The 12,802-nt window shown below is 41.9% G+C and overlaps 1 protein-coding gene across 8 annotated transcripts in view; it reads right to left on the bottom strand.

Moving 5' to 3' along the window:
- Positions 1-12,802, bottom strand: part of LOC121911346 (neurexin-1a-like) — a 269,413-nt gene that overhangs the window by 110,007 nt on the left and 146,604 nt on the right. For 3 of the 8 annotated variants that reach the window (XM_042432721.1, XM_042432722.1, XM_042432723.1), the window contains exon 1: positions 678-1,000. The exons of 4 other annotated variants lie outside the window; for them this stretch is intronic. In XM_042432721.1, coding sequence (XP_042288655.1) covers positions 678-924 — 247 coding nt within the window. In that variant the 5' untranslated portion in view covers positions 925-1,000. Of the gene's footprint in view, positions 1-677; positions 1,001-12,802 lie in introns of those variants that run through there. One more of the 8 variants, XM_042432720.1, reaches the window with a different exon arrangement.

The raw sequence follows: 12,802 nt of genomic DNA, 5'->3' as shown, positions 1-12,802 counted from the left end.
AAGTGGAAAAAAAGAGCTGCAAAAAAAAAAAAAAAAAAAAAGTGTCAGCAGTATCTCCAAAAATATTCTCATATTTTGAGGCAAGGATACTGCAGTCTACCATGAATACTTGGGGGTGAGGTCATTCCAGTTCCTCCTAGTTGAGATTCTCCCTCTTTCTGTCTCTCCCTCACTCTTAATGCCCATGCCGTGAACCTTCTTGCCACACATGAGTAAAAGGGGCCTCATCTACGCTCCACGCTGGGCAGGGGCCAGGAGCGGCTCAACGCCCTGCAGAGCTGGAGGCAACACATCTTTGTCTCTTTCGAAACACCCAGGGGCAACATGGAGCGCCACAACGTTCTAATCCTGTCTAATCTGGACACAGTGGAGCATCTGGAGATAGGGATACGGCTAATCTCAGACATGGAGACAGAGGGCACTTTGCTGAGACAGAAAAAAAGGGGATGTATCTAAGCTAGACTTTCCGTGTCTTACAGAGCGATGTATATGGCTTGGGGAGGGGGATTCTTGCAAACAGAAAATATCCAGAAAACATAGTATTTCAGGCTCATATTGCTATGGAGGGATTAAAGATTGCTCAAAGTTAGCAGCAGTCATGAAATTTAAAAGAAAAAAAGAAAAAACTGCTCAAAAAGTAAGGTACTGTACGCAGAGAATGAACAACCAATACTTACTGTGCCCTGCTCTTAGGGATGCAGGTGATCTGTGGATAGCAATAGGCACAATGTGGTGACGCTTGTTTCCATGGGAGAGGTGAATGTGGTGGAGACTTTCCACAGCACCTGGTTCTGACCCTGCCACAAAGCCCAGGGCCAGGGCAGTGATCCACAAGGCGAGGTGGGTGAGTGAAGCTGAATTCCGGTTTAGGGGCTCTGCTACGGGCCTCAGGGGAGTAAACTGTGTTCTCCAGCCTCCAAACATCTTCCCTGAGTGGCCAGATGAGGCTTCAGATCGAGGTGGAACTTCAGTGAGCTTTACAGCCCATACTTCTCACCTTGCCAAATCTCTCTATGCCCAGAGACACTCGCGCAGATCCACAGAGAAGGAAAAAAAAAAAAAAAAAAAGAAAGAAAGCAAAAAAAAGCAAAAGGGACACCACACAAAATGTCGGTTGTGGGGGGAAAAAAAAAAAAAAAAAAAAAAAGCTGTTCTCCCACTGAGTTAGGAAATCCGTAGCAGCACCCAGGGAGGTGAAGAAGTATCATAAATCATCATAGAAAAACAATCAAAAACATTCACTCAAGAAATTAGGGCAACCTCAAACAGCAATGGAGAAATCCCAGCTTGCTCCAATTCCCCTAGTTCCCTTATTCTCTGTTCCTCTCTCTGTTAAGACCTCACAAAATTAGAGACATCTTCCCGTCAAAAACTGTTAATATTCCAAAAAAAAAACACAGTTGCCAGGAAAAGAAGAAAGCCAACTTGAGAAGAGATGGACAGCACCTGTACAAAGTGTGTTTCTTCAGAAAACCAAGACAGACATTCTGAGTTTCCCTCCTTCTCCTCCTCCAGTCGTCTCAAAGGATGTCCAGAGGAATGGGACCATAGTTAAATCCGAGTCTCATTTGCATGTGTCGGACAGCTGCAGCGGTGCGCGGGAAACGACGTGATTGCACCTGTAAGTTGTGCCAAGTAGCGCGCCCGTTCCCCATCTAGAGATCTGTGCTCTCAATGAGACCGAGCGATAGCGACGGCAGTACCTGAGAGAGCAGCCCTGGGCAGGAACACACACTCACACACACAGGCAGCATCAGCAGCGCCGTTCCAGAAGATGTGCGCAAGAGGACGAGGGGAGAGAGGAGGAGGAGGAGGAGAAGGAGGAGGAGGGAGGACAGAGGGAGGGGGGGGGGGAGCCTCAACAGCCAGCCAGGAAGCAGGAGGCAGAGTGGCTATGCAAATGGGCAGCATTCACATAGCGAATCACTGGAGCCTGAGTGCATTGCAGAGGAAGAGCCTATTTAGGCAGAATAGCAGGAATTGAAGCTATGTCCCCCAGCCCTGATTCCTTTCACAACCTCTCCCTACTCTCCATGTTCAGTCTTTTTCAATCCACTCTCCTGTGCGGACATTCATGAGCAGAAAAAGGAAAAAAAAAAAAAAAGAAAGCAGGATAGGCTAGATTCATTTCTGTTTCTAGTTTTATCATCTCATCTCTCCAGATTCCTCCTCTTCTTCCTCTCCCTGTCTCTTTTTTTTTTCTTCTTCTTCTTTTTCTTTCACTCTCTGTGAATTTTGGGAAGTTGTATGATAATAGTCCTGTGGATATAAAGAATTGAAGCCCGGCAGTACAACGCAATCCTTCTACCTCCATATCACAGAAAACTGTTTTTTTTATAGGTTCTCAACCTACCGGACTCTGCAGTATATCGCTAGAAAGATTTTAGAAGAGTGATGATGCTGCAGTTCACATAAGCAACTCTCTCTCTCTCTCTCTCTCTCATGCACATATGAACACACACACACACACACACACACACTGGCAGTTGAGCACTATCCATGGAGAGGTTGCTGAATCTGGGCAAGTATGCTTTGCCTGCTAATAAAAGACCATTCCTCACAAGAGAGGGAATGCTGATCTCACACTCAGTGTGCAGCGCGGGTTACAGAAATGTAGAGAACATGTGGACATAAAAGCCCTGCTGATAAACACAATCCTGTTCAGCTGGGAAGTGTGCTCAGTGCTCAGAGTTCAGGACTGGAGAGCACAAGGCTCAGCTGCAGTGTCCCTGCCTCTGTTTGCACACTGGCCATTCAACATCCTCCCCTTCGAAGCACAGTGTTCCAAGCTTGAGGAAAAAAAAAACAAAAAAAAAAACTCTAAGCACTGCTGAGCTGATCTTTATGGTTTACAGGGAATATACAGGCTTTTCATGCCCAAAAGAAAGCCAACTTAGCCAGTGTGACACAGAGGATAATATGTCCTTCTCCATTTTCTTTTTGACATGGTTGCTCACATGAAGACAATGAAAGAAGCCTTGAGAGCAAGAACCAATAAATGAACATCAATAATGAACATTTCATTTGATCTTTTTACCAACTACAAACATATTCAGAATTGAGGTCTCAAATTTAAAGAATTGTTGCTGAAACCTGAGTTTAAATCCACGAAAGAAAAAAAAAAAACAGAACAAATATTTTTTGTAAAAGAATAAACATAACAGATAAGATATATATAATCTGCCATCTGGCATGAGGACAGATGAGGATAACTCATATTTCTTTGTTCTATCTGGTGTTGTGTTCCTATATAGAAGTAAAAAAGCAATTGAACTACAAAACAGATGCTGCACACATTAGGCAACTGTGTTGCTCTCACCTTGTAGAATCTCAATAACTTGGTGCAGCCACCTGGTGCTAAAAAGTCAGCAGCATAGAACCACTGCTCTGTTCTCATTTGCAATGGTGAAAAGGAATGTTCCTGCTGAATGTGTTTACACTTTTATAATTATCAGCAGTGCAATCTGCATAATTACACCTAATAAGGCAATCTATCAGGGCTGCTTGCCAAGGACAACGACCTACTACGTCCTTAACTGCAAACTTTTACAGAGAAACAAAATGAGATCTTAAATGGCAAAGCCTGATATTCTAGTAAATAAAAGTGTAATGTGTGCAAATTATAGCACTTTTTTTTTTTTTTTTAAGTCTGCACTTTGTATTTAGTGGAAACGCTGTGTTAGTATGCAACACCTCGAGTTAATGACATCAGCAGTGAGGTGATACCTTTATCAGGTTTATCATTAGTTACTTGTTCGTTTGTGCCCCCAAGTGGCGAATCTACAAAGTGCACAAGAGCTCAACAAGACAAGCAGCTCATGTTCGACATGTTCACTGAAACAGAGAATCCTCAGCATTCAATATGACTGAATAATATCACTTAAAAACATCTAATCACTCCAGATATTAAAACTAAAGAAGAAGCCATTAAGTTGTTAACAGTGTGCATGCAAAAGTATACAACTATGATCTGATAAAGTGTTTTGACCCTGATCAATTCCTATAAGATCACCTCTATTAGATTACCACTGAGAATGCACTTTGCCCTTTTCATTCCTGATGACAAATTGACTATCTGAAGGATGAGAAACAGGAAAGCAGAGGACGTGCATACAACTTTAGAAAACATTTACAACTAAATTTCTTCTGCCTGTATAAAAGCAAACATTTGGCACCACTACCTAAACTAATTCCAGCACAGTTACAGATCATATCTGCTTTAACAAGATGATTTTGCAGAGCGTTGGCCACAAAATGAGAAAAACCTCTTCCACAGCTAAACTTTTACCATTAAAGAGTTTTTGATTTTCATACTGTGTTCTGACTCTTGTTCGTGTTTGTGAGACGTCTTCTTGACAGAGAGCCAAAAACAGCTCTTCTTTGTTTCCATTTAAGACCCAAAGGATTGTGAAAGACTCTGATGCATGTGATGCTTTGAGAACGATCGCCCCTTTTGGATCTACTTTCCTCTGTTTTGTTTCTTCTTAAGGTGAAAATCCTAAAGTAAAGCCAGGGACACTTATCTAAAAAGATAAAGGGAAAAAAGGGGGAGAAATCTGCTGGAAAGTGAGGGCGACTTTCACCCTCCCCCCCTAAACGTGATCAGTGAGAGGAGGAGAAATTGGTCTCGGGTGTAATAGTCCCTTAGAGAGGAAGAGTAGCCTCTGTTACTCACTTAGGACTGAGCTGATGAGATGATTTTGGAGGAGTGGAGGAATAGTGGAAGGAGAGCAGCAGATGGGTGGTCTAAGAGTACCTGACCCGACTGAAACAAGGCCTTTAAATCAGTTAAAGGGCCATCAGGCGACATTTTATCACACATGAAGAGACCCTTCACAGGGGGACGGGCACTTAGAACCACTTTGGCAGCAATGTTTCTCCTCCTACGGCGATGTTTACTGTAGCCATCACTGGAAAATACATCTAATGCTGTATTATTTTAATTAACACAATCAGTGGCGTGCTGAAAGCTCCGGGAATGAGGCAATCACGGCGGTTTACACACTGTTCTCTAAGCAGGTGAGACTTGGTGTATCAGATGCTATTGTTGGCTGAGAGCAGATCAAGCATGCAGGCTAAGTCATGCGTGAACCGGGTATACCTGTTTTGTACTGGAGTGACACATCTGTGTCACTCCAGCAGCAACATATGTGTCTCTACGCACGAGAGTGCCTTGAGGCCTTTATCTCTGGGGAATACACTGGTAGGGAGAATATATTATAGTGAGCATCATGTGTACAGTATTCAAAGCTGCGTAGGACTCCGGTAACATCTTCATAAAATGTTTATGTGGTAAAAGTTCCTTAAATGACACAAAGCGGCAGCGAGGGACCAAAAGAGCTACTATCTGATGCTGGTCACAATATAGTACGTGTTCAATGCGCAGTCAATGGAACAAGCAACTGTTACCACTACACAACAAACTCCTTTTCATCATCCGAACGAACTTTGTTTTTGTTTTGTCGCAAAAACAAGGTATTCGACACTAATACTGCGTGTCATACACTGACATACAATATTAACCCTGAGCTCTCAATACCACTGAGAGTATTCTGTGAATATCAAATGTGTCATTACTCATCTAAACATGCTTCACAAATGCTACAGAGAGAGACAGAGGAGCACACACTGATGCTAATGTGTGCAAGTGTACGGAAATAGAAACACAGTGCTGTCTTAGTCATTCAGAGATGTGACATGATAAGAACAGACAGATACAGGGAGTCAACACTCAATACAAACACAAAAGCCTGTACTGTATTTCAACTCAGAAGGAGGCCAGAGTGTCAATACTGTTTGTGTTGGCTGAGGATCTTACATCAGGGTGCCTGTCTGTCAGAGCACTCTACTGTATCAGTTAGAGCGAGTGAAGAAAACTCTGACCCGCAAAGGTCAAAAAGGCATCGACTTCAATTCGTCTACCTCACTGGCTGGCTCTCGTGCTACAGAGCTCCGTAGCTGGGGGTTCCAATTATTACCCCGGCCATGACTACCCTCCTCATTAGGTGATTAGCTCTTTTCTGCAAACATCCATCTGTCGTGCATGCGCGGCCGTCACACAGTCGACGATTATTACATTAAAATAAATAGAGCATACATGCATGTACTGTAAGCTAAGGAAAAATCTGCTACACCGACTTCAAATGTCACGGTTTATGTAAAATGCAGCAACCCCTCGCTGCATGCGCTGCGTAGAGATTTGTACTGCACACGCTGTTCATTATGCAAGCTGTGAAGACTACATAAATAACACCACTCAAGCTGATAAAACAGCCCTCTAATAGGAAATAATGCCCATTTAGTGTTGTAAAATCAAATCAGCAAATGGCAGTGCACGGTGGTATAATGGAATGGCTTCATTTTCACTTAGAGAAAAACAAAGAAACAAAAATTCAACATCAATTCTCATTCATCCTTATTCTAATTTTGTCTCAAATGACTTATAATTTAATTGAGCTACTAAATGAAGTTAAAATAAGTTTATTTCAAAAAAACTCTTGATACTGTTAATACTGAAAGTTATTCGGTTAGATTTTTCTATTTACATACTGCAGCAGTTTTATCTGGATATGTTGCTTTCAGGGAGTGGCACTATCTTGTGCTGTAAAGAAAATGAGTATTAAGCAAATATAGCTGTAACATATTCAGCATAATGCAGGAACTGCTCTACACCACGATTTATCTACATAAAAGCACAGTGACATGGTTATAGTCAAATAATGATGATGTTTTTCTCTTTATAATAAACATAAACATACACACAGAACATAAACCAGCAAGCACACATGTACATGCGCACATCATCCTTTCCATTACCAGTGCTGGAGCAGCCCCAAACTACATATATGGAAGATAAACAGATGTTTTTTTTTTCGTTTTTTTTCATTGCACACTGAGCTGTTTGTATTGCCAATAGGCTCCTTTCACTCCTTTCACTCAATGAATTCTGCTGGCGAGGGATGCTTTGGAATCTGGCTGATGTGACGAACCGTCATTTTTTTCCTCCTAATGCATAAGCGATGCCACAACAGTGTTAGTCATTTCCATAAATCCATTTAAATACACATTAAGATCCAGTGCAGAGAAAATAACATTCAAAAAACCTTGTACGTAAGTGCAAATAAAGGTTGTGTGTGTGTGTGTGTGTGTGTGTGTGTGCGTCTGCATCCATGCGTACGTACGTATTTACGTGTGTGTCAGTGAGTGGGTGTGTGTATGTGTGACGAAGATGTGTCTGCGAATGCATAAACCAAATCCTAACTGTCAGTGAGAGAGATAGGGGCCACAGGTCGGCAGCTTTCCGGAGGCTTTCTCTCTATCTCCTTTGACAGTTCCCAAGATGCAGTGGGCCACCGGGCCACTGTGTCTGTCTCTGTCTGTCTGTCTCTGCTGAAATCCGTCCCAAGTACATCAGTCCCCTGCTCAGAGTGCTTCATCCTGAGCAGGTCAAGGACGGACTGTGTCTGCCTTCAGGAGGCCACAGCTTCTTTGTTAACGAACCCCTCTGCTGTGCTCCTAACTGGGACAACAAAGTGGTTTAGTGGGGAGAAAAATGTCTTCTTCTGAATACGAAAGTATTTATAAACAAACAGCTTTCCATTCCTCTCAAAAGTCTCTTGCCTCCTCTTGAATGAAGTTCATTCCTTTTGGAACAAAACTACTAAATAAATCATAAAAAAAAAAATCATGCTCTTCAGAGAGGCGCTTTGAAAACATCATCAGAAATATAGCTCTTTAAATACAAAGGCATTCTACAGTGCTAGTCGTAGTCAAGTGAGGATCCCTCCACATAGAGTAGCCTCTCCTCCATACACAAAGTTTAATCAATGAGTAGTCCTACAACTGCTCTTCTTTCCCAGTGTTATTCATTCAAAATGCACTTTAAACTCAATTGAGACTTCAATTTCATGACATGTGATGTCATACTCATACATTTCAAGTATCAGTCGCCGTGTATTATTTTAGTCCTATCTCTGTTGAATCATTCAAGTAACATCGAATTATTCAAGACGCACGGATCAGATGAATAAGATGAGCCTTCACACAAATCAGGTGGTTGTGTGGTCTCTCGTGGCTCTCATCTTTTATGGCAGACATCGCAGAAGCTGTACTTCACACAGGCTTCACATGCGAAGCTGTTCTGTTAGAAATACGCACCGCTGGAGATTAAGAAGTATTGTGCTGCTGTGTGGAAACAGCAGGTGACGTAAGGTAATAAAGGTTGCGTTAGGCAAACTGTTCTGGTAGAACTCCTCCCGTGGAAGAGACAAAGCTGAGGTGGTTTCAAAATGGCTGATGCTTCTGAACCATATTGGGACGTGTGGGAGTGGAGAAAGATGAAGAGGAGCAGCTGAGCAATGTCTCCTGCATGGTCGGCAAGCGCAGAGGGGTGAGCCTTGGACGGACACAGGCAGAAGAAGGACACCATGCAGGATTTGGTAAAGGAAATTGTTATTTTGAAGTCGGAATACTGTTTTGAACAGTACGTTTGAACAGCCGCAGGGAGTGGCACATACTGGGTCAGTTCCTCCCACTGCCAACTAGGTTTTCTTCTTAGCTGGCTGGGCAGACCAAACAGTGGTAAGATGAAACTTCTTTGACATTGCAGGATGGCAGCGATCTTGGAAAGGAGTGCCTTTGGACTTTGGTTCAAAAAGAGGAGATTTCATAGGCAGGGGCGTCCGAATGTATCGCCAATGTCCTCGAATAAACCAACATTATGAAAGTAATGCAACTATTGCTTTGAGCAGACAGAGGGGACCACTCTGCGGTCCCAACAAGCAGCAGGTTTTCCAACACTAGTCGTGGTGCGCTTAGGTGGCAGGCACATGTCGCAGGCCGTATGGAGATCTGTTGCTGCGACGTGTGTTGTTTTTAGTTGCAATAGTTGAGTAAAATGGTCATTTGGCCTGATTGGTCAAATAAATACAAGCAAATTTCATTGTGCTGCTTCACACTGTGGAGGAGGAATAGATTTTCTACTTGAATGAATGAAAATGCAATTAACTGTACGCTGACAAGTTTGTCAAATGGTAAGACTAAAGCTATTTATCACAAATATTTAGTTTAATTCGAGGAAAGTTGTGGGGACAAACATTTTTACATTCTCAATGATGGTGACACCTAATGCGTGCAACAAAATCCAATGGAAAGCAGCGCAGGAAGCCGCCAGTGCCGAGTCTTCCAGGGTATACAGAGGCATTCATGTCCAAATGAAGGCTTGGTATATGAATATGAATAGCCAATGGCCTATAGTACAGCACGCAATGCGATTCCGTGAAAAGTGTGTCACGTACAGAGCGAGTGAGGCAGCGTGACTCGAGTGTGTCTGCATGAAGTTGCATTGAGGCTTGACTGCATCTAGTTCCTTGTGCCTAAAAAACAATTGAGATGTAGAATTGGCCTTGTGCTACCTCTAGACTTCTGTCTGCTGAATGCATTTCACGTTCTCCATTACATTAGAAACACAGCTGGTAGAATATGTAATATCAAGTTCACCATAATGAAAGTAGAAATGAAAAACTCTTGCTTTTATGCGAATCCTAGTCACAGAAAGTCTGATGCACAGAAATATCTCTTGTAATGAAAGTTCTTTTTTTCCTCCACCCTTTCCTACAATGTCTCCTTAATAGAGTGGGCAAGGAGGAACCATCCAGTGATTTGTTCTGCAAGGCTGCTTGTGGGTGGCAGCCCAGCACCAAAGATTCTGTCAAAAGTATCTTTAAAGCCTATTAAGCAGGTTTCCTCCTTAAATCACTGAGTCAAGACAGCTGTATCGCTGGGACTGACTTTGGCCGAGACATTGAGTGATCTGTGTGTGTGCTCTTCTCCACCCTAGCCGTCTACAGATAAGAGCAGATATGAGTAGTGCCGCACATAAAATCTGTCCTTTATGCATAAACACTTGAGAAGTTAGTTGAGGTCGAGGACGGTTTTCGAAGTTTGGTTGACCTTCACTTAATGGAGAAAGAGGGGAGAGTTTGCATTGTCTAATCCCTTCGTGCATATGTTTAATATTACCTGGAGCACACGGCGACGCTCAGACATACTAAACAGTTGTTTGTTTGCTATGAAGACTGACTGGCAAGCTCCTCTTGAAACAAAGGCTTGTTCATTATCTTTGTGACAGCGTTTTACAAGTTTATCTAGATACTCCTGTGGCTTTACTGCAGGCATATGTCCTATAGTTTACCACATCTACATTTATCTACAAAACGTGTCTGAGTGTTTCTCCAGGTCTGTGCTTAATTTGGAACATAAGGGGCTTTAACACCAACAGCAGCACTACTGGAAAACAATGCAGTGGGATATCTTGGTGTGCAACATGATTATCAAAAGCCAAGACACTACACTACGGTGTATGTTCTTCTGCTTCTTTGTAAGGACAAGTTGTACAACTGTGCAAAGTTCGTCATGACAATCGCTCTCTCCTTCAAGGTACGTTGGCCAACCTGGTGTGTTGGCAGATGAAGTTGCTTTGTGCTGTCGAAGAAACTGAGGCAGAACTTTTGTGCAGGATATACACAAAGCAAAAAATGATCCCTCTGCAACAGGACCGCAGTGGTCTCATTGAAATGGAAAATGAAGCCTGCTGCAGTGTTGGTTCATTAGACTAAACTTTAACACAAACAACATCACTGGCGCATTCGCAATGTCCTCACATGGAGGCCTACATCTTACCACAGATAAATGGTCAAATGGTAACTGCACTTATATAGCGCCGTTCTACCTTTGGAGAAAGCGCTTTACAATTTTTTCTCTCATTCACCCATTCACACGCACCGACGACTGCCGAGCTGCCGTGCATTGTGCTGACCTGCCCATCAGGAGCGACTTGGTGTTCAGTGTCTTGCTCAAGGACACTCAGACATATGGACAAGATTGTATAAACAGAAATCCATAAATAGAGCAAGAGGTTTTTCTTTTTTTCCTCTACATATGTTTAGCAGATAAAAAGAGGCGTAGACCAAGAATACATCCACAATACGTCAGTTAAATTTGTGAACAGCTCTCCATCCAGACTAAAACAGTATTTCTCTCCCCCCAGCAGAGCTTTTCCAAAAACAGTCTCCAGAGTGTGTAAATCTTAAAATGCCTGCTTGGTGTTTCAGCGTGTTTGGGGTAAACAAAGCTTTTGCAAAACAATGATGTAAGCTGCTCAGTGAGGGTCAGGGCTGTGTGCCAGGAAAGTTAAGAAGACAACCTTTAGTTGCTTCTAACTTTCTCTGTGATCGTTCATTTTAAATGTCAATATACAGTTGCGGCAGAGCTGTTGTCATTAATCTGAATTTATGTTGATTTTGTCAGATGACGTCAATTATAAAATAATGATTTTGTCATTGCGGTGCAGCAGCTTGGGAGTGATTGTTGGTTAACATGATAAATAATGTGGATACCAATTAAAACTAGGCCTATATTGTACTTTCTGCTGTATAGAGAGAAGGAGGAGACTCAGGAGAATAACCAGCAAAGTTAAGATCATTTTCTATCGTCTAACTTTTGTCTGTCACACATCTTAACTGTCAATATAAGCAATCATACAGCACAGCTGTTGTCATTAACCTGCATTTATGTTGATTTTGTCAAACAATGTCACAATCATAAGTTAATTATTTGATCAGCTGGGCTGTCTGTCTCACTACTTAGTAAGCTGTGATGCTTGCTGTTTGCCAACTGAAAAGAGGATGAAGAGGAAGAGATTTAGCCATTTTTAATGTGTAACTGTGAGCAGAGGTCTCTTCACAAACAACCCGGTGTGGATGCAAATCATTTTCCACACAAAAACGGTTTCATAATTTAGACGGGTTAATGTAGAGTTTGTAAAGTTTTGATTGCACAGTAAATTACACTCAATCAGACTTGTCATGTGGCATGTTGTCAACATGACAATATCACAGCAGGAGTTGGTGCAGCGGAGCCCTGTAGATCCGTGGTCACAGTTGGAGCTCTCTAACTCACCAACCTCCTGCTCCACAGGTCGCTGAGGACATAATAGATTTGTCATTATACCAATAATTATAGAAACTCAGTCTTTCTGTTCAGGCTGCATTTTCCCAGTTGGAATGCTAGAAAAAAAATGAACGTCCAAGCAGGTCTGTCACATAGTTACATAATAATAACTATTGTGCAGTGTGAAAAATATAATGACAAAACAAACCAAAACTGCAAACTCTATTCAACACTAACCTCTTCTTTTTGCCTTTTTTTAACTTCATATTCAGCAGCAGATCAGAGGTGTGATTTCCAAAATCTAACCTTCTGCATCTAAAAATGTTCAAGACTCTTTCTTATAGTAGGTACCTGAGTAAGTTGCATTTGTAGTAATTGAATTGAATTTGCTTCATTCGTGAGATACTGAGATTATCTAGTTCTCTCTGCCTCTGCACATGCTGATAATGGTGACTCTGACCTTTTCCCTGCCAAATGAGGCCGACATATTACTCACAGTTGCTGAGTACTCTCTAATACAGTGAATAACATAAATATTTATAGTTTGTTTCTAACTACAGCAAAAAACCCACCGCTACTTCCTGCCACTCGGAAAATTACAATGTCCATCAGCATCTCAATTTGCAAGTCACTGTAGTAAAAATCAATACTGTCTTCATTTAAATGACTTCTGACTGCAATTATTCATAGACAGTCAACTGAAGAAATCAAAACTTTTTCAACTGTTCAGTACAAGCAAACAATCTTTTGGGTTTTTTTTTTTTTTTAAGAGATGTTTTATATTCTTGCCATAGTCATCCTGGGTGTCATGTTCAATAGCCTGAATTTATGCAAGAGGGGAATATTCACAGTG

Source organism: Thunnus maccoyii, chromosome 14, assembly GCF_910596095.1.
Source record: "Thunnus maccoyii chromosome 14, fThuMac1.1, whole genome shotgun sequence".
Classification (NCBI taxonomy): domain Eukaryota; kingdom Metazoa; phylum Chordata; class Actinopteri; order Scombriformes; family Scombridae; genus Thunnus; species Thunnus maccoyii.
Note: the sequence above shows the minus strand (reverse complement) of the source record. Positions and strands in the feature narration are given on the sequence as shown.